Here is a 21,989-nt window from a genome sequence, read left to right as displayed (position 1 = left end):
ATGCATATTAAGAAATGACTATTTCTCCCCAAACCAAGGTTACACCAGTCTAAATGTGGTGACTAAAGAAGGCCTTGTCCTCCAGGACTGGCCAGGCCAGAGGCAAGCTTGGGCAATAAGATGCGTGTCCCTGGAACACTCACTCTGTCTCCAAACAGCTCCCTTTGCCCTTTGTAACCACCTCGCCTCCTCTCTCTCTCCTGCTCTCAGGGATCTCTCTGTCCTTGGCTAAATTTTGCTCTCACTTGGCAGCTAATTAATGGGTAAGAGGGTACATTTGTAGAGAAAACTGTGCTGCTAAGGATTTACAATGTCTTTATATGTTTCAACGTCTTTCAGTTATTAGAAACAGAGAGGAAAATTCGAGTTCGTAGAAAAACCAGTTTGGCTCTGGGTCAGTAAACCCATCTGGCAATTTAATAGAATCAAACCTCAGTAATTAATTTTGCATCGTGTTGTGTTAAACGACCCTAAGGATATCTAAGCCACAGAGATAGGAGAGGGAAGGTAAAAGTTAGCAGTGCTCTTGGAATTTTCTTTTCCATAGGGTCAAAAAAGGCATGGGATCTACCAGAGACTGGAAAAATTGCTATTTTCTCTTTTGATATTTAGTGTGTGGGGAGGACCACCACCAGGAGAACTGTAATTGGAAAGTTTTGGTCTTGTGGGGGTTCAAATATAGGCTTCATAGGCTTAAACATCAGGAAAATAGAGTTTAAGCACTAGTCACTTCCCACCGAGCATAAACAAACAGGCTGAAAGATGGTGGACGGAAAGCTTTAGTATGTCCTCTGGCCAAATTCTATATTTAACAGGGTGAAACCCACATTTGATTAGACTCAAGAGTAAAAAAAATTAAGTCAACATAAGAAAAATGTTAGCTTAGTTAAGTATGAATTTTTACTAAGATGTTAATTCTTTTACATCCTTCTTTAAACAGGACATTTTTCATAGTTAATTATAGCTATAAGTTATATGGTTATATTTTCCTAATGAAGAGTTTAAATTGCTGAGGTAGTTTCCTGGTGCTTTAGACCACAGATCTTCAAAATTCTTTGCATATGTAAGCCTGAAAGAATTTTGAAAAATATAGGGTCCCTTCAACATTTTACATTGATATCTAAACATATTTACCTTAGGTTTAAGTCACTGTGAAGAATGTACTTCCTGGTGTGTTGTAATTTGAATATACACTTTTGCTTTTTATCATGTTGTTGGAACTGTCGGTTTCACTCGTTCAGTTTATGAAATGTCATTTTCTATATTTATTTGTGTATATATTTTATTTCTTTATATATTTATTATATATATATTCCTATAGTTATTTACATATATATAATTTTTGAGGATAAGTCATAGATACATATCACTTTTTTTAAGTTTATTTCTTTTTGAGAGAGAGAGAGAGAGAGAGAGAGACAGTGTGAGCAGGGGAGGGACAGAGAGAGAGGGAGAGAGAATCCCAGGCAGGCTCTGTGCTGGCAGCTCGAACTCACAAAAACGTGAGATCATGACCTGAGCAGAACCAAGAGCTGGACGCTCAACCAACTAAGCTCCCCAGGGGCCACTATGTATCGCTTTTGAAGCCTGTCTTTGTGGTCAAACCAATCAGCTAAACCAGACTTACTGTCTATCATTATAATATTTAAATGATTGGGAAAATATCATTTTGAATCTTAATTTCACCGTGACAGAGACAGAGGAGAGATAGAGAAGGCGTGGAGACTTGCCAAGAGTTTGTTGCCTAGATAAAGTAAGACTTTAGGGCTTTTTCCTGGGAGGTTGCCCCCTCAGAGGCAGTACAAGTTTTGTTATCCACTTGGAGGTTCCTCCCAGAGTTTTTAGAGCCCAGAGCAATGCGCCAAGATAAGACTCAAGTTGGAAGAGAACTATGTCTTCTGTGAGGTGGGAAATGGGTGAATTGAACATGGAAAGATCTGGCAGGCCTCTGGAGGAGGTCTGTTGAGGAAAGAGACAAGTGGAAGGTGAGAATCTGGAAATTGCATTAAAACAATCTAAGCGCCATCTTTTTAAAGTTTATTTATTTTGAGACAGAAAGGGAGAGAGCACGGGGAGGGGCAAAAGGAGAGGGAGAGAGAAAATCTTAATTAAGCAAGGCTCCATGCCCAGTGCCCAGCTCAGAGCTCCACGCAGGACTCTTGGTGGATCTCACAACCATGAGATCATGACCTGAGCCGAAATCAGGAGCCAGATGCTTAACTGTCTGAGCCACCCAGGTGCCCCACGCCATGTGTGTATGGGTGTTTTTTTTAAGTTTTTTTTATTTTTGAAAGAAACAGAGACAGGGAAAGTGGAGGAAGGGTAGAGGGAGAGGGAGACCGAGGATCCCAAACAGGCTCTGTGCTGTCAGCAGAGAGCCCCACATGGGGCCCGAACCCATGAAATCGCGAGATCATGACCTGAGCCAAACCCAAGAGTCTGACTCTCAACAACTGAGCCACTCAGGTGCCCGGCCATGTGTTTTTAACGTTTATTTATTTTTGAGACAGAGAGAGACAGATCATGAACAGGGAGGGGCAGAGAGAGAGGGAGACACAGAATCGGAAGCAGGCTCCAGGCTCTGAGCCATCAGCCCAGAGCCCGAAGCGGGGCTCGAACTCACGGACCGCAAGATTGTGACCTGAGCTGAAGTCGGACGCTTAACCGACTGAGCCACCCAGGCGCCCCCGGCCATGTGTTTTTAAAAGGAGACTCTTTATCTATGCCAGGAGTATGAGTACCCAGCGCACAGTCTGTTTTGGAAGAGAAGTGTCTGTGCTACAAAGATACAACCTACAAGGTAGCCTTCCAGTGGTGAGACACTCAAACAGCCGTAGGTATTCCACAAACTCACTAGGTCAAAGGGAACTATTTTAATGCTTCCCATTATCGGAATAGTTCGCATTCCAAGGCCTAAGTCTCATATTTGGACACAGAATTTCTAGAGATGAAAAAGCCTATGAGACACAACATTATAAAGCTAGAATAGTGGCAGCGAGGAAACGGCAATGAGATTATTTAATTATTATTTTTTGCCTCTGCCTAAGCAGCACGAGTCATCTTTTGATTTGATGTTTCCACTGAAGGTTCTAAGTTATCCTATCACGTTAAGCAAAAACTTAAAGTACTGCCACAGGTCAGAGGGGTTGAAAGCATGCAAAAATTGTGCCCGACTTAGAGAATGCCAAGTGTACGAAAATTTAAGCTTCGTAAAAGAAAAGCTAATATGTCAAAGGAATGCTTCGAAGGACATCCTTCGGGATTCCTCTATGTTAAGTAAGTTTCCATTTTACAATTCTTTCCCACAGAGTGTAACTTTCCCTGTTATTCTCCAGGAATTGTAAAAACATCCAAAAAGAAAGAACTAGTCCGGAGGAAGGGCCGGGTCTCTACTGGTAGTAGATGTTTGCTGCTTTTGTTTTTCTCGGCACTGCTGTCTTTCCTCTTCGGGTACTATTTCCCCATTTCCTCTGGAGGAAATTTCCATTTCCCTCACTTCTCACAGTTTGGGCGGCCACTTACACTCCTCCATCACAGAAGTTGGCATGTGGTATAGGTCTAGTTGGTTATACTATCCCATCCTCCTGACCATACACTGGTCCATGGTAGGCATATGCCCATGGCCGGCCAATTCATATAAATTGGGATCACTTCGATGACGTTGCCCAAATACAAAAGTCCTCAGTTTTGTTCAGTTTCTTCTGGAAGATGATAAAGAATGGAGTTTTTCCACTGGGGTCTAATATAGACCAGAACCTAGCAGCCTACGTGGATATACAGTGGACAGTGAAAGGTAGAAAGACACAAGTAAGGACATATAAATTATAAAAAGGGCACAAGCTTTCCCAGGCCCTGGACTGGTATTCAAATATTTACTTACATCACAGGTAAATCTGAGACAGGGAGGCTCCCCGTGACATATAGATGACAGGGTCTAAGAACCAGTGGTCAACAAGTAGAAGTGGCTGGGATGGATGAAACAGGAAAGGCCTGTTATGTCACTTTTAGGCAGGCAGCATGCCAACAGGCTTGCTCTTGCTTGCATGGATGGAATTTCCTGTGCTGAAGGGAAGTATGTCTGCAAGGGGAGAGGGATGCTAGGTTTTTAGAGGAGATGTAGGCTGGTTCACTGTCAAGTTTTGCAAGGCTGGGAGCAAGCTGGGGGATGGGATGGGTGTATGGAGGGGTACTGAGGCAGCTGTGATACCTGTGTTTCAATAGTGCCACCATGTGGCTGTGACACCAGCAACAGCCTAGCCTGAGCCCAATATGCCACCTTGATCAACCAGCTGAATTTCTAGTTTTCTCCTCTGGAGGTCTCTAGGTAGGGCTAACCATCCAGTCCCCGAGGTATGGATTTCTTGTGGTAGGAGATGGAGAATGGTTAGAGAGCAGGCATTACGGAGAAGAAAGATATTTTCACAATATCCCAGAAGTATTATTTGGATAACAAATGTAGATGGGTCCTCATTTTGATCCCTAGGTCAGAGAAGTGGAGGTCATAGGGAGTGGTGTACTGGAGTTGACTTGTGCCAATTTGCAAGAGCTGATTGTTACATTTGCAATAATTCTGCAAGCCAGTTGTTAAGCAAAGCTGTAATGAACAATTGATGACATGGGTCAGATCTAATGACAATAGATTTATTAGGAAAAGAGCAGATTGAGATGCAACTCCATTTGCCAAATCATAGTCCAACCGTAACCATAGGTTGGCTGCAGATACAAAAATTTAGCAAAACTCAACAAAAGCATTCTCTATGAACCCATTGGCTATGTGGAAGTTACAATAAAAGTTTTTGTTATTTATGATTTTATTGTTATTTATAAATTGTATGCCATGCATCCTTTATATTATACACATTTATAATAAACATATTTATACGTATTTTTTTTTACCCCTGAAGAGTTGGCTGTTAAATATTTACTAGCACACCACTGCTCATAGGTTATATGTTTATAATGGATTGCTAATAATAACAAAATATAAATAATGCATCATTTCATTCCACTCGCCCACTTAGTTCCAGACTAATATGACTTCATCCCGAATCATACACTATCAATGCTACAAAAAGGTCAGGCTGTTACTAATGCTTAAAAGGAATACTCATTCAGTTATTTCCTTGAATGTTTTGATAGTAAATAGGCAAGTAGATTCCTATAACGTCTATGGTAATACTTTATTTATTTTTTTAAGTTTATTTATTTATTTTGAGAGAGAAAGACAGAGAGTGAGAGAGCAGGGAAAGGGCAGAGAGAAAGGGAGACAGAGAGAATCCCAAGCAGGCTCTGCACTGTCAGTGCAGACCCCGACAGGGGGCTCAAACTCACAAACCACGAGATCGTGACCTGAGCCACAGTTGGACACTTAACCGACTGAACCACCCAGGTGCTCCTGTGGTAATACTTTAAAACAATTGTGAAATGCTAAGTGCTTAATATTTCCAAAAGAGGACATTTTATTCCCACCCATATAGTTCAATTTTACATGACTACACAAGTGGTTAGATTTCACCACGGGCTACTTTCTCGTGGAAAAAGTAGACAGGTGAATCCTTGTCCATGATAACAACCAACGCAATTATTTTGAGGCTCTAAAAAAATCAGAAGGGTTAGGGAGCAGCTTCCCATTTGAATGGCAAACTGCACTGTTTGATCTGGATGCAAGTCATATGATAGTAAAGGAATAAAAATCAAAATAGGAAATAAAACCACAAGAATGAAGAGAGTAGGATGAGACTCACCAACGGACGACAGTTTTGTTTTGTTTTGTTTTGTTAATTTATGGAAGTCAGAAAAGAGATGGAACAATGTGATGGATTAAACAGAGGGAGGGAAGCCACAACCCAGATACAATCAGTGGCAGGAGGAGTAAATCTGTCTAGTGGAATCTCAGAGACGTTCTGGAGTTCGAAACTTGGAGTCAAACTGTCAAGTGAGCAATAAAACAAGATAAAGATATTCAAGGACTCAGAGCTCCCTTTCATGAGAAGTTACTCATTGTACCTGAGAAAAAACAAAGAGGGAAATCAGAAAGAAAATGACCTGCAATACAGAAAACATGGAACTACCCAGTCTTTAGTCAACAGATATCCCAAATGACTGCTAATGCTGCACGTCTAGAAATAAGTTTTTCCAAATTAGAGCAACTATTCAGTGGAAACTAAAAAAAATATATACTAAAAAATGTAATTAAAAAGGAATAAATTCTATGCTACACATAGAATAAATAAGGTGTTGGAAGATATTTGGATGTGGTGAAGAAGGCATGTTCCATTTCACAAAGGAAAAAAATAATAGAAAGCAAGGCAATTAGAAACTCCAGGAAAACAAACAAAACTCACATAAAGCCTCAGTCTGTTAATCAATCTAAAATATAGTATAATTTTGAGCAACTGGAGTGGTATAAGGAAAAAAAATCTATTTGACTATGATATAAAAAATGCATGCATTTTTTATTTTAATGGAAGAGGATAAGGAAAAACAATCCATTTGACTATGATGTTTAAAAAGTGTATGCATCCTATCAACGATAGCCGAAGTATGGAAAGAGCCCACATGTCCATTGGCTGATGAATGGGTAAAGAAGATGTGGTATACATATATACAATGGAATATTACACGGTGATCAAAAAGAACGAAATCTTGCCATTTGCAACAATGTGGATGGAACCAGAGTAAATTATGCTAAGTGAAATAAGGCAGTCAGAGAAAGACAAATATCATATGACTTCACACGTATGTGGAATTTAAGAAACAAAACAGATGAATATAGGGGAAGGGAAACAAAAGATAATATAAAAACAGAGAGGGAGACAAACCCTCAGAGACTCTTAAATACAAAGAACAAACTGAAGGTTGCTGGTGGGGTGTTGGGTGGGGAGACGGGCTAAATGGGCGTGGAGCATTAAGGAGGGCACTGTTGGGAAGAGCTCTGGGTATTACATGTAAGTGATGAATCACTAAATTCTATTCCTGAAATCATTATTACACGATATGTTAACTAACTCGAATTTATATATGTATCTGGCTCAGTGGAGTGGATCTGTGCTGTGTTGGGCACATGGTGCCCACTCTCATGTCCAGAGCTGAGTCCTAGGTGGGGACAACATATCAACTGCCAAGCAACCTGCTGACATTGGCTACAAGATCTTTACCTCCATGATGCTCTTCGCTGTACATGGGGACTACTTCTGCAGTGCCCAAGCCTACCACTATCCCCGGTGGCACCGCTCCCAATGCCAGGCTGCAGAAGAACAGAAGACCTCAGGAGTCCTGTAGAACTGGGGGGCTACTTTCCTTGAGCAGAGGGGCCTGAGGCATGCTGTGGAATGATCTCACCTGCAATCATTTCCAAGTCAAGAGAACCAGGGCCTTAATATTGCTGAGAAAAAGTGCCCATGTTTTCTCTGGTACTGCCAGTTTGGGGAGGCTGTTGAATCACAACAAGAATGGGAGGGTGAGGCACATCTACAGACATTAAATATTCTGCCATGTAAAAAACAAGTGTATGCATCTTTTATTTTAATGGCTACTGCCAAAGCCCTTGTAAAGGGGTTCTACCAATTTGACAATAACCATTAAATTCTAAAATGTATATACTTTCTGACCCACTTATTATATTTCTAGAAATTTATCCTCACATGTGTACTCACATCTTTTTCAAATATGTCAATTTAAGGATGTTCATTTCACCATTATTCACAGTGGCAAAAAATTAGAATTAGTTAAATGAATTGTGGTGCATCCATACAATAGAATATCATGCAGCCTTTAAAAAGAATGAGATAGGGGCACCTGGGTGGCTCAGTCGGTTGGGCGTCCAACTTTGGCTCAGGTCGTGATCTCACAGCTTGAGGGTTGGAGCCCTACTTTGGGCTCTGTGCTGACGGCTCAGAGCCTGGAGCCTGCTTCAGATTCTGTGTGTATGTCTCTCTCTGCCACTCCCCTGCTCACATTCTGTCTCTCTCTCAAAATAAATAAACATTTAAAAAAATTTTTAAAGAATGAGATAAATCTGTACATGTGATTTGAAATGATCTCCGTGAAATGTACCCAAAGTACAAAAAGCAAGATGTTAGAACAATGTGTATATTCAGCTTGTGTTTGAATAGAAACAAGAACATATACATATACATGTGTGAAATGAGTCCATGGTTGACTCTAGAGAGGTGGACGATACCTGAAATGAGATGGACATTCGCTTTGATTGTCCTTTCATGCTGCTTGAATTTTACCATATGCTTGTAAAAATTTTTGTAAAGCTTCCAAATACTTTTTTTTTTCAACATTTTTTTAAAATTTTTTTTATTTTTGGGACAGAGAAAGACAGAGCATGAACGGGGGAGGGGCAGAGAGAGAGGGAGACACAGAATCGGAAACAGGCTCCAGGCTCCGAGCCGTCAGCCCAGAGCCTGACGCGGGGCTCGAACTCACGGACCGTGAGATCGTGACCTGGCTGAAGTCGGACGCTTAACCGACTGCGCCACCCAGGCGGCCCTCAAAATACTTTTAAAGTGAGTGGCGCCACCTCTATTAAGAAGATGGCCTATTTTTTTAAATTCTTTTTTTCTTTTTATTAATTTTTTTAAACGTTTATTTGTTTTTGAGAGAGAGAGAGAGAGAGAGAGAGACAGAGTGTGAGCGGGGGGAGGGACAGAGAGAGGGGGAGACACAGAATCTGAAGCAGGCTCCAGGCTCTTGAGCTGTCAGCACAGAGCCCGACGCAGGGCTCAAAGTCATGAAACGAGAGATCGTGACCTGAGCCAAAGTCAGACGCTTAACCGACTGAGCCATCCAGGCGCCCCAAGAAGATGGCCTATTAAAAAAAAAAAAGAAGATGGCCGAAATCTGAAATATTCTAGCACTTGGTTCATGGATCCTTGGTCATCGGTGTAGGGTAGGGGGAAATCGACTTGGACCTGGATTTAAAATGCCTTACAAGTATGAGCTACAAGTATAAGGGCTCTGTAGGAAAGGAAACCATTTGGTGGTCTATGCTATTTCACCATATTTTGCAGGTACATGGTTCAGGTGCATCTTGCAGGTGCATGGTTGAGTGTTGAGTGCCAAGCATGAGCGGGAACAGGTGATGGATAAATTATCTTTATCAGCAGCCCCATCACGCCTGAGATAGGCCCACAGAAAAAAAGATGGTTTATGATTAAATTGTATGACACTATCCCTAGCAGGCTTAGGGGACAGGAAAAGGAATAAGAGCTCCCTGGGAATCACTGACTTATCTCTTGGTCAAGAGTATCCTTTATTTGTCTGACTAATGAAAGAAGTTATGTTGCATATGGGACTATTAGATTCCCTAATGAGTCAAATTAGTTCTCTTGAAAGGGTCCCAGTGGCCCTCTCAGTTTGCATCCTGGCACAGCAGAAAGGCCTGGATCCAAGCTTTGTCTGCTGGGACATATAACTGGCTAGAGTTGTATGGGAGGACTTCCTTTCTCCCAGATCACACTGCTGTCAGAGTTTTTCCACAGCTTTGCCAAGCACGGACAGATGTAGGAACAGTTGGCTATATGTTATGGGAATACTGTCCACGGAAGTCAGCCTCTGTGATACTCAGAACGGTTGCTTAGATATGTGTCAAACACTGTAGAGACTTTAGACTCTGCCTGGTACCAAAGAAGTTGGAACAGTGGAAAGGGCGAGGTCCCCAAAACTGGCATGATCCTGGCTTTCTAAGACAATACTCACCTCAGTGACCAGCCTCAGGCTTTCTTCCCTGATGTGTCTTTGCCATGGTGTGGGGCATCTGGAGAGCATTTGTCAGACTTGACTCTGTAGTTTTAAGCAGTTGATTCAGCTGTGCACCAGGAGGGGTACCGTGGGCACACAGCGGCATTTGGGACCAATCGCCTCTGATCAAAACCATCAGTGGGCTTTAATTCAATCAGGTTCCTGCTTGCTTTCCCATCTTTGGTTTTCTTTCTCATTCACTGTCTGGCTGCAGAACCTTTGGACTTGACAATATATCTGGGGGCTGCAGATTCAGACTCTTGGCTCTCCCTCAAGGACTTTGCCTTAAACGTGTTCTACCAGATCTCCTTTATTTGTGCTTCCTTAGGTATTCAAAAAAGAGTTAATTCCGCAGACCAAATGCTATCCTTTGAAAAGTATCCTTACAAGGTTAGCCCTTGGTGAGTGCCTGAGATCTTGGATTTGGGAAGGGTTCCCACCATCCTAACTAATAAGAATGGCTCACTGAACCTAAAGTGCTTGTACTGATGATGTGGTTAATGCTGAACACCTGCTTTCCTTCTGGAGTCTAGAATTTTGTCCTAGGTAGTGGATGCCTATGTGACCAGCCTCCAGTAAAAACTTTGGGGACTGAATCTCTAATGAGCTTCCCTGGTAGACAACATTTTACATATGTAATCAGAACTCATTGTTGGGGAATTAAGTGTATCCCGTGTGACTCTGTTGGGGGATGATTCTTAGAAGCTTGCATGTGGTTTCCCCTGGATTTTGCCCATGTACCTTTTACCTTCACTGCTTTTGCTTTGTATCTTTTTGCTGTAATGGATGTCTTAAGAAATACCATTTTTTGAAGTTTATTTATTTGAGAGAGATAGAGACAGCATGAGTGGGGGAGGGCCAAAGAGAGAGGGAAAGAGATAATCGTAAGCAAGCTCTGAGCTGCCAGCGCAAAGCCTGATGAGGGGCTCAAAGTCACAGAACTGCAAGATAATGACTTGAGCCGAAACCAAGAATTGGACGTTTAACTGACGGGTTTAATTTGTTAATGGGAAGGTGACCTGATTTTTTTGAGACAGAAAATGAGCATGGACTTTAAAATCAGATTGCTTGGTTTTGAGTCCAGTGTGACCTTAGACAAATTAATGACCTCTTTATGCTCTGATCATCTCATCTTAAAATGTAAATAATAATTATAATTACTTCCTAGGGTTGTTGAAAGGAAAACCTGAATTAATCCATGTAAAGAACTTACAGTGCCTGGCATATGGTACACATTCAAAAAATTACAGATGTTATTATTACTGTTATAAGATATAATTACTGTTTTCTTAGAAAGTGAATTCACGGGATGTTCTACATACTTCAGGGCTATCATGATATGCCCTGATAACTAGTAAAGGAGATAAAATAAAAAAATCCAGGAGTTTAGCTATAAAACAAACAAACCTGAAGGATAGCTTGAAGGCTCACAAAACTGCGGTGTAACCAGTTTGAAGTTATTATCACATCTTAAGAATGTGTCAGTCAATGGGGCGCTTGGGGGGCTCGGTGGGTTACCGATGATCTCATGGTCTGTGACTTTAAGCCCTGCATCGGGCTCTGTGACGACAGCTCAGGGCCTGGAGCCTGGAGCCTGCTTCAGATTCTGTGTCTCCCTCTCTCTCTGCCCCTTCCCCACTTGCACACTGTCTCTCTTTCTCTAAAAAAAAAAAAAAAGAAAGAAAGAAAAGGAAAGAAAAAAAAAAACGTGAAAAATTAAAAAAAAAAAAAAGAATGTGTCAGTTGTTCATCTGTGGGAGGATATAGGGTTAGGGTCAGGAAAAGGAAGCCTTACCTTCTGCCTTTGACCTATTTTTGCTCCCAGCTGCAACGCCATTTCAGATGTGAAGATAAAGATAAGAGATTTGGGTGTTTTATTTTACTCCTGTCACTCCAGTTTCCAAGGTAAAAGGATCATCGCTATACATTTACCTCACCTGTTTCCTCTTGTTTTGATTTTATGCTCATGAAGCCATCTTCTAGATTCCCGTCAGGTCTCCCTCGGGGGGGAGAACGAGTTTACCACATGAACTTTACAATTTTCTGGCAAGTCACTGAAACAACTTCTGATGAATTAGCTTTCCGTGTAGCTTGGTTGTAAGGGGAAGGAATGTGCTGATTATGCCTGCATGGGTGTTGCTGTTTTAATTTACCTAGTAAATTAATCAATTTGCATTCTGGTGTCAGCTTTGGTCTCTTGTGGTTTTTAGCCAACTTGTCCCAGGGTGTCAGGGCCTGGAACTCCTAGGAAGTGAGAAAGTGACATTTCTAAGGCGTGGAAGCAGCTGCTCTTTTCCATGATGATACCACACGTGCACTGTTCCGTTTTCAGAGTCATGCCTTATTTACAGATGTTTCCAAGGAACATATAAAGAAGGACAATGGCTTTATTAATCAAGGGACAACTTCCTGCTGCAAAAAAAGATTTCAGGGTATAGGGACTTAAATGTATAGTCTAGGTAAGAGGTTCAGGGCTATCCATGTAATCCTGGTCCATAAGAACAGAGGCCCAGTTTCCATTAGAGACGCAGGTTTTTTTCCATCACTCCCTGAGTATTATCTTCAACCACATGGTTCAAACTCAATACATGGGGGAATTAGAAAGAAAATGTCCAGGGCAAGGAGGTCCAACTTAATGAAAGATTTAGAAGTGGCACACAGCACTTCAGCTCATAGCCTGTTAGCCCAAATTTAGTCACATAGCCATATTTAGTTGCAAACGAGACTGGGAAGTTCTGTTCATCGTCATGCTCTGTGACCAAGAATATATAAAACACCTTGATTTCTTTGAATAATTTGTCTGAACCTGTAAATGATCCCCATGAAGTGTGTCCTAACCTTAACAAATGTACATTCTCAGGCACACTAGGGATATGTGCTTAGTTTTTAAAAATTAGCTCCAATGGGGCACCTGGGTGGCTCAGTTGGTTGAGCATCTGACTCTTGGTTTCGGCTCAGGTCATGATCTCACGGCTTCGTGGGTTCGAGCCCCGTGTCGGGCTCTGTGCTGGCAGCAGAGTCTGCTTGGGATTCTTTCCCTCTCCCTCTGCCCCTTTCCCACTCTCACTGTCTTTATCTCTCTCAAAATAAAAGAATAAATTAAAAAAAAAAATTAGCTCCAAGTTGTTCCTTTTATAGAACTCTTTTAAATTATAAAATATACCCACAAGAATGTATGATATATACATGTTTAATAATGACATTATTATTATTATTTTTAATAATAATAGTTAACATTTATTATTCAAATTAACTTTTAAAAATCGTACAAACTGAAAATTATCCATATGTCCTCCTCTCTCCCAATTCCCATAGAAAACCAATCATAATATTTTTCTGAATATTCCAGTAGATACCATCTTTTTTGAGTGGACATGGTTAGAACATTTAATATTTACACATAATATTTGTGCCTGGCTGTATTTGAATATTATTATTATTTTTAATGTTTATTTATTTTTTTTGAGAGAGAGATACAGAGTGTGAGTGGGGGAGGGGCAGAGAGAGAGAGGGAGACAGAGAATCTGAAGCAGGCTTCAGGCTCTTGAGCTGTCAGCACAGAGCCCAATGCGGGGCTTGGATTCACAAGCTGTGAGATCATGACCTGAGCCGAAGTCAGATGCTTAACTGACTGAGCCACCCAGGTGCCCCAATGACATTATTATTTAAAGAAGAATAAAACGATTGCGCGTATCTATCACAAGCTTAAGAAACCGAACTTCACTGAGGCACCTGGGTGGTTCAGTCGACGAAGCGTCCAGCTTTGGCTCAGGTCATGATCTCGCGGTTGCTGCGTTCAAGTCCAAGTCAGGCTATGTGTTGACAGTGGACAGCTCCTGACTTGTTCTTTCTCTCTCTCTCAAAATAAATAAATAAACTTAAAAAAAAAGAGACAGAATTTTGCTAATAGCTTTGTAGGTTCCCATGTGCCTCTTCCCAATCATCCTGCCTCCCCTTCCTCCTGTTCAGAGGTAACCTCTACACCAAAATTGGTATTAATCAGTCTCTTACTTTAACATTGTTTTACTACATGTGTATATAATCATACAAAGAAATACTTTTTGTTCTGCCTGTTCTGAGCTCTATTTTTTCTATTGGGGTGCCTGGGTGCCTCAGTCGGTTAAGTGTTGGACTCTTGATCTCAGCTCAGGTCTTGATCTCAGGGTCATGAGTTCAAGCCCTGCATTGGGATTCACACTGGGCATGAAGCCTACCTAGAAAAAAAAAAAAAGGTATTTTTTCTTTCGCGACTCACTCAACATTGTTTTTGAGGGTCATGCATGTTAGAACAGTGATTTGCATTCATTCTCACTGCTAAAATGACATTCCTTTTTATGCATATACCACTATGTATTTCCCTGTTCTGTTGGATATTTGGATTGTTTCCAGTTTTTTGCCACTGGAACAATAATATTATGATTTTTCCTGCACAGGACTCCTGATGAACATATAGATACATTTCACTAAACTGAATATTTAAGAGAGGAATTACTGAGTTTAGGCAACTTTACTGGGTAATGCCAAAGAATTTTCCAATGTTGTTGACCTAATTTACACTCCTTCTACCCGTGGTAAGAAAGTTCCAGTTCCTCCACCTCTTCATTGTGATTTTAATATACATCTCATGATTATTAATAAGATGCCTGTTTTTATCTTTTACTTCTTTTTCTATTGGTTGTTTATGTGTTTCATGTTGATTTGTAGGATTTAAAAAATTTATTGTGGTGGGGTACCTGGCTTGGCTCAGTTGGTGTCGCATGTGACTCTTGATCTTGGGTCTGTGAGTTTGAGCCCCACATTGGGTGTGGAGATTACTTAAAAAATAAAAACTTTTAAAAATATATTTATATTTTGGATACTGATCCCTTGATCGTTTTATGTGTTGCAAACATCTTTTCCCAGTGGCTTGTTTCTTTATTTTTTGCTATATTTTGATGAGCAGATGTTCTTAATTATAATGCTATTGAATGTATTAATACATTTTTTATTGTTTGTGTTTTTGTGACTTGTTAAAAAAATTCCTCCTGTGGTGCTTGGGTGGTTCAGTTGGTTGAACATCGGACTTTGGCTAGGTCATGATCTCGTGGTTCATGAGCTTGAGCCCTGCGTCAGGCTTGCTGGTGTCAGTGCAGAGCCCGTTTTGGATCCTCTGCCCCCACCCCCCACCCCGCCGCCCCTTCCCTGTTCGTGCTCTCTCTCTCTTTAAAAAATAAGTAAACATTCGAAAAAAGAGAAAAAAATTTTTCCTTATTCCAAAGATACTCTTCCATATTTTCTTCAAATAGCTTTAAAGTTTTTCTTTCCATACATAACTCTTTTATTCATCTGGAATTGATTTTTGTGGATGGTGAGGTTGGGAAGGTAAAGAAAATCAGAGAGAAGAAAAAACATCCTTAATCCTACTTTTTTCCTATGCATATATGTATATACTTAATATAATACAAAATTGCAAAACATTGCAAGAACAGTTTTGAATCTTGATTTTTTTTTCACTTAACATTATATAAGGGGAATTTTCCTGTACTACTAAACATTTTTAGGAAACAATATTTTAAATGTTTTCATAGGGGTGCCTCGGTGTTTCAGTCAGTTAAATGTCCAGGTCGTGATCTCGCGGTTTGTGGGTTTGAGCCTCATGTCAGGCTCTGTGCTGACAGTGGGGAGCCTGCTTCGAATTCTCTGTCACCCTCTCTCTCTGCCCCTCCCCTGCTCGCACTCTCTCAAAAATAAATAAGCATTTAAAGAAATAAATACATAAATACATAAGTAAATGTTTTCATAAACGTGTATGTATCTATAAGTTAGCAATCGATTTGTCTGTGAGTGACCCAAACCACAAAATAACAATGAGTTAACAAGACAGAAGTTAAATTCTCTTGGTTTCTACTATGCTTATGTCCCAATGGCCAGAACTTAGTTATATTCCCAAACCTACCTGCAACAGATGCTGGGAAATTCAGTTTTTATGCTAGTTAGCCACGTCTCCAGCTAGAAATTCTATTATCCTTCAGGAAAGGAAGAACAGATATTAGGGGAGAGGGCTCTACAGTCTATAGGTAACAGAATATGTTTAGTCTAGTCCTTCCTTTTTGTATACTTTTATTGTCCCTCCTTTTATAAATAACACTTCTATGAACATATCCTTCTATGATTATTTCTTTCTGGTAGATTTCTAGCGTTACAACCTATGGATCAGAAAGCATGCTTTTTTTAAGTGCTTCTTAAAAAAAATTGGAACAATAGATAAATATAGTCTCAATATATGCTTGACCAAAAGTTATACTTTTGATCTGAATGGGCACCCAGAATGTTACCTATGTCAAGATTCATTTCCCTAAGGGATGAGTACTTAGGGCAGAAAGTCATTGAGTAGACTGGGGCTTCTGCTCAACCCATGGTCATTTTCGTATCATCGGGTAATAGAAAACAGGAACCATAAGCGAACAAGAATTGGCAACTAGTTTGTCCCTCTGATTAGAACTGTAATCAATTCTTTTTTTATATAAAATTTTTTTAAATTTAATGTTTATTGATTTTGAGAGAGAGAGAGACAGACAGACAGACAGACAGAGTGTGAGCAGGGGAGGGACAGAAAGGGAGGGAGACACAGAATCGGAAGCAGGCTCCAGGCTCTGAGCTGTCAGCACAGAGCCCGACGCGGGGCTCGAACCCACCAACCGTGAGATCGTGACCCGAGCTGAAGCTGGACACTCAACCGACTGAGCCACCCAGGCACCCCTTGATCTATATTTTTAAAAGTTATTAGGGCACCTGGATGGCTCAGTCAGTTAAGTGTCTGACGTTGGCTTAGGTCATGATACTGTAGTCTGTGAGTTCGAGCCCCGCTCGTGCTCTGTCTCTCTCTCTCTCAAAAATAAATAAACATTAAAAAAAAAAGTTATTATACTCACTATACTGTGTTTGTAGGATTTTTCTGGAAAGAAAATCCACAGCTTTATTAACTGAGGCTTTCTACATGCTTTCTTTTGACTACAGGTCTCACATAGAAACTAAACGAGAAAGAATTTTTTTTTTTTAATTGAAGAGGAAGAATCCTGGGGATTATTCAGTGATAACCCCCAAACTATTATCTACCGGCATCCCCTCCTTCAACTCAGTCTCCTTACTTCTTCCTCTTAGCATTTAAACATACTCAGATGTCTTTCCCCTTTCAAATGAAAACACATAAATAAAAGCCTCTGTTTGAATTTACTTCCCTCTCATTTCTTCCTTCCTTCACGGGCCAAGTTTCTTGAAAAAGTGGACAGTAATCACTGCCTTGATTTCTCCATTTTGCCATGTGTCATTCTCTTCTTGACGTACTGTGATCTGGCTCCATGGTTTCACTATATCTGCTCTCCCTTACTAAAGCCAACACTAACTCTTGGTTGCAAAAGCCTACAAAGACTTATCTTTGCACTTATCTTACCACTTATTTGATAATAACTGCCCCCTGTGAAATACTCCCCCCTTGAACTTTTTTCCTGCCTTGGACTTTTCTCTGATGCTGCTCCCTGTTTTTCTCCTCCTCTGGCCCCTCCCTATGTTTTCACAAACTCTAATTCTTCCTTAGGGTGTTCTCTGGAGTTTTATCATCAACCGGGTTCCTTTATTGTTTTTTTTTTAATATTAAAAAAAAATTTTTTTTAAGTTAACTCTACCCATAACATGGGGCTCGAATTCATGACCCAGAGATCAAGAGTTGCTTGCTCTAATGACTGAGCCAGGCAGACGCCCCAACCATGTTCCTTTAAAACTCTCATAATGAAAATATAAAAAATAAAATGTTCATAATGATGCCATCTATACTCATGACCTACATTACCATCTATTAGCCCGTAATTTCCTTTTTTTTTAATATATGAAATTTATTGTCAAATTGGTTTCCATACAACACCCAGTGCTCATCCCAAAAGGTGCCCTCCTCAATACCCATCACCCACCCTCCCTGCCCTCCCACCCCCCATCAACCCTCAGTTTGTTCTCAGTTTTTAAGAGTTTCTTATGCTTTGGCTCTCTCCCACTCTAACCTCTTTTTTTTTTTTTTTTCCTTCCCCTCCCCCATGGGTTTCTGTTAAGTTTCTCAGGATCCACATAAGAGTGAAACCATATGGTATCTGTCTTTCTCTGTATGGCTTATTTCACTTAGCATCACACTCTCCAGTTCCATCCACATTGCTACAAAGGGCCATATTTCATTCTTTCTCATTGCCATGTAGTACTCCATTGTATATATAAACCACAATTTCTTTATCCATTCATCAGCTGATGGACATTTAGGCTCTTTCCATAATTTGGCCATTGTTGAGAGTGCTGCTATAAACATTGGGGTACAAGTGCCCGTATGCCCCTATGCATCCCTTGGGTAAATTCCTAGCAGTGCTATTGCTGGGTCATAGGGTAGGTCTATTTTTAATTTTTTGAGGAACCTCCACACTGTTTTCCAGAGTGGCTGCACCAATTTGCATTCCCACCAACAGTGCAAGAGGGTTCCCGTTTCTCCACATCCTCTCCAGCATCTATAGTCTCCTGATTTGTTCATTTTTAGCCCGTAATTTCCAAATATGTATTTCTAACTTGGATTCTTCAACTGGCCAATTGCCCCTGGACATATCTATCTCAAACTCAACATGACCCAGTTCCCTACATGGGGCAATGACACTTTCATTTATTCAGTCACCCAAGCCAAAAACCTAGGGCTCTACCTAGAATATTTTTCTTTCAAGCGTGCTTCAACTTCCAGAAGTAATTGGCAATAACGGTTTGCCTCCCAGGTATATTTCATACTTGTCTTTTTTTCCTCTATGCCCACTGTCACTGCCAGCATGATTAGTTCCTAAGCATCTTTTATGGCTTTCATTTTACTATGGCTATGGCTCTCAGTATTCACTGTGCAGCAGAATCATTTGAAGAAATTAAAAACAAATTCAAATGCTCTATGACTCACTCCAGAAAATACTTGTGGACAAGAACTGAGCTTTGGTATTCTGAAGACAGTTTAACATGCATTTGGGATTGCAAACCACTGATTTATACTCTTTACAGATGTAGAAATCATCTGAACGGGAAATATCAGAGTGATTGAAGGCTACCAAAATTATGTCATGGGCCTCTCTGGTAATTATATCTTTAAACAGAAACCAAACAAACAAAGCAGAGCCAAAAATCTCTATTATGATTTTTGTTATAACTGGTATATGGCATAATGACATCTTTCTTTTTTTAATTCAGTTTGAGGTATTCCTAGTTCTTGGTATGATGAATGAATTTCAGCTGAAATATGGATATTTGGTATTATTATACTTTGGATCTTATTTAAACCACCTGTTTTAGCTGGCTTCCCCTGACACTTCCCTGGCAAAGGAATAGAGGGTGCATGGTCTTTGTCAATGCCAGGGAAGGGCAGAAGTGTAGGTTCCCTCTTCTGCCCATGTAGACATTGAGGGAGTAGGGGTGGGGGTCCTCCTTATTGGTGGGCTAGGCTCCCACTAGGAGCTACAACTCCCCACTGGGCTTCCACTGATACTTCCTTAGCTGGGAGGGGTAAGAGGGCCTCATTACTGCTCCCTATGTGGCCTCCACTGGTGTTATAGTGGGGATGCTTGGCCTCCTTACAGAAGACAGTGGCGAAAGTCCTGACTCTTGAGTCTCAGTTAGGTTTCTCCTCTGACTGCATCTCAACAGGGAGGAGGAGGGGTGTCTCATTACTGTCAGGTAGGGGTGGAAATCCAGGTTCCCCATGTAGTCTCCAATGGCACTGTGAGCAACGGGATGGGGACACGTGTGTGGAGGGGTACTTGTTATAATTCAGCAGTGGGGATGGAAGTCCTGGCTCTCGACTTGGCCATCTCCGACACCACACCAGTGGGATTGAGGTACAGGGGTACTGGGGTATTAGGATGTTGGGGTGTTTCATTATAGCCTATAGAGTGTGCAAGTCTAGGCTCCTTGCTTGGCCTTTGTAGGAATGGGGGGGGGGTCATAGGATTTGACTGTTGGTGTTTATCTACAGCAGAGTAGTTATTTTCTAATGCCTTGGTAGGCTGTCCTTTTCTCATCCTCTGCCTAAAGGGGGTAGCCTTTTACTGGGGCAGTTCCGTCTGCGTCTCTTGGCATTTTTGGGTTTCTAGGTTTTTGTTCGTTCGTTTGTTTGTTTGTTTTTTAAGTAGACTCCACACAAAGTGTAGAGCCTAATACAGGGCTTGAACTTACAACCCTGAGACCAGCACCTGAGCTGAGATCAAGAGTTGGGACGCTTCACCAATTGAGCCACCCAGGTGCCCCAGGGTTCTAGTTTTTGGCTTCTCTAGTACACAATATGGGAGTATAAGGCTAAACAAACACCCAGGAACTTACCTCTGTGTTCCTCTTTGGGTCCTGAGGTCCCTAGCTGGTATGCTGTTTTTCCTCTACTTTTCAGAGTTTCTTAAATTTGTTTTATATATAATGTCCAGAGTTTTTAGTTGTACTTTTCCGGAGGGATAGAGAAAAGTAGACTTACTCCATCTTCCCAGAAGCAGAAGCGAAGAGCCTGTAATGTATTGAAACACAACTTCAAACAAAACTACTTGGCAGAGATCTAGGGAGAAGTTGCAATGCCCTTCAAACGAAGATATCAGGCAGGCAATCAAATAAAGCCAGCCAAAGGCAGTAACAGCCTTTGCAAACACAGTAATATCTGCAAGCACCTCCAGATAGTAATTACTTAAAAATCATAACGCTTATCATAAACATCTATGAAAATCTTAGAGCCTTAATTTGTGAATCAGTATCGGGCTTCTGGGAGGAGATATTGCACTACATGATGTAGGGATATGGAGAAACTGTGACTTATCTCCTGGTTCTGGTTAAGGAAAAAAGAGTCAAATATTTTTAATGCACTCATTCCGTTTTCAAAGCCATCACATTAGTGTTTTCTTTTTTTTAAAGAAAGCACACATTAAAAAGACCTCATGCCCAGCTTTAGTTCTGCCTGCTCTTTTTTTCTGAGCCCCTTCCCCCTTTCTCCCTTTTGAGTCCTAGTAAAATGTTGTTCATAGGAGGCAACCTTGTGTAAAGAAATACTCATTTTCAAGAAAAGATCCCTATAAACAACCTAGAGAAACAAAAACAGTAGCTCACAATAAAAATGACAAAAACAATCTGCTTGGATATAAAATCTCAAGAGGACTGGGATATAAACTTTAGGAGCTGGAGATGAATTGATAGGTTGTCCTGTGTTGCAAATAGCTCTGCTATGTAGGCTGACATAGTTGAAAGGCAGAACACATTTCAGCAGTTAATTATAGAAATCCGTAGGGCTATGTTTATTGGTTGCAGGAGGTTTATCCCAGCTAAAACCTAAATAAACTGCAAAGAGAGGATCTGGTAGGACATGCTCCAGAAACCAATAAATAGATTTGGGTGAGAACCCAAATCTAGGAGACTGTCCCAGTAGCTGGAATGATTTTTCCCCCTTGCTTCCTCCCTTCTTCCTTTTGGTTGGTGTAGGGTAGAGGGTTGGGGTGGAGAGACAGCCAAAGAAGGGAAATTGTTTTCATACCAGTTACAAATCTGAACCTTGCACTCTGTGCCAGGTTCTGGAAACATTGCTAGCATGCCCAGAAACATGACTGAACCTGCTTGGAAATTATTCAGTTCCTTTCCTTTCTGTAGGCACTTCCAACTCTCTGCTTTGACGTAAAGCAAAAATGAAGGTCAAAGTCAAATCTGTTGATTCTGCTACTTAGATTAAAAGGTTGGGTGAGCACAATCTAGGCAAATGATTAAGTAGAAAGAATTTAGGGAGGGGGTGGACACCCTGGGATTTCTATTCTCCTAGCCACTCCTCACTGTTTTTCTTCCTGTACTACCTTTCCAGCAAAGGTTGCAAGTCTTCCTTTGCATGTCTCACAACCCTTCGCTGGGGTCAGTGGAGATGGAAAGCCCTGCAATTATTGCCAAAGGGTCCCGAGATTCAAATATGTACACCAAACACGGGCAGAAGAGTGAAGAAATATCTCTCTTTGACCCAAACACATTTAGACAACTTTCTGGATTTTCATTTATCCTTAGATTTTGCTTATGAAATGCAGAATTTTCAAACATTAGAGAAATACATATCAGAGAGTACAAGTTGCTAGTAATTCTACCCTTCAAAGAGAACAAGGTTCCCAACTTGTTTTCCTACTCTTTTTCAAATTTGTGGAGAAACTGTTGTGTTAAATAAAATCAAATTAAAAGTTACTACATTTATGGTA

At 40.8% G+C, this 21,989-nt stretch overlaps 1 protein-coding gene across 1 annotated transcript; it reads left to right on the top strand.

Annotated features, from left to right (window-relative positions):
* The first annotated feature begins 3,708 nt into the window (after nucleotides 1-3,708).
* LOC122236344 (cytochrome c oxidase assembly protein COX14-like) lies at nucleotides 3,709-7,281 on the top strand. The gene is made up of 2 exons (XM_042977215.1): nucleotides 3,709-3,793; nucleotides 7,100-7,281. The coding sequence occupies exons 1-2, from the start codon at nucleotides 3,709-3,711 to the stop codon at nucleotides 7,279-7,281; spliced, it is 267 nt and encodes an 88-aa protein (XP_042833149.1).
* The last annotated feature ends 14,708 nt before the right edge of the window (nucleotides 7,282-21,989 follow it).

Source organism: Panthera tigris, chromosome A2, assembly GCF_018350195.1.
Source record: "Panthera tigris isolate Pti1 chromosome A2, P.tigris_Pti1_mat1.1, whole genome shotgun sequence".
In the NCBI taxonomy this organism is placed as follows: domain Eukaryota; kingdom Metazoa; phylum Chordata; class Mammalia; order Carnivora; family Felidae; genus Panthera; species Panthera tigris.
The sequence above is the reverse complement of the archived record's forward strand: the minus strand, read 5'-3'. Positions and strand labels throughout refer to the sequence as shown.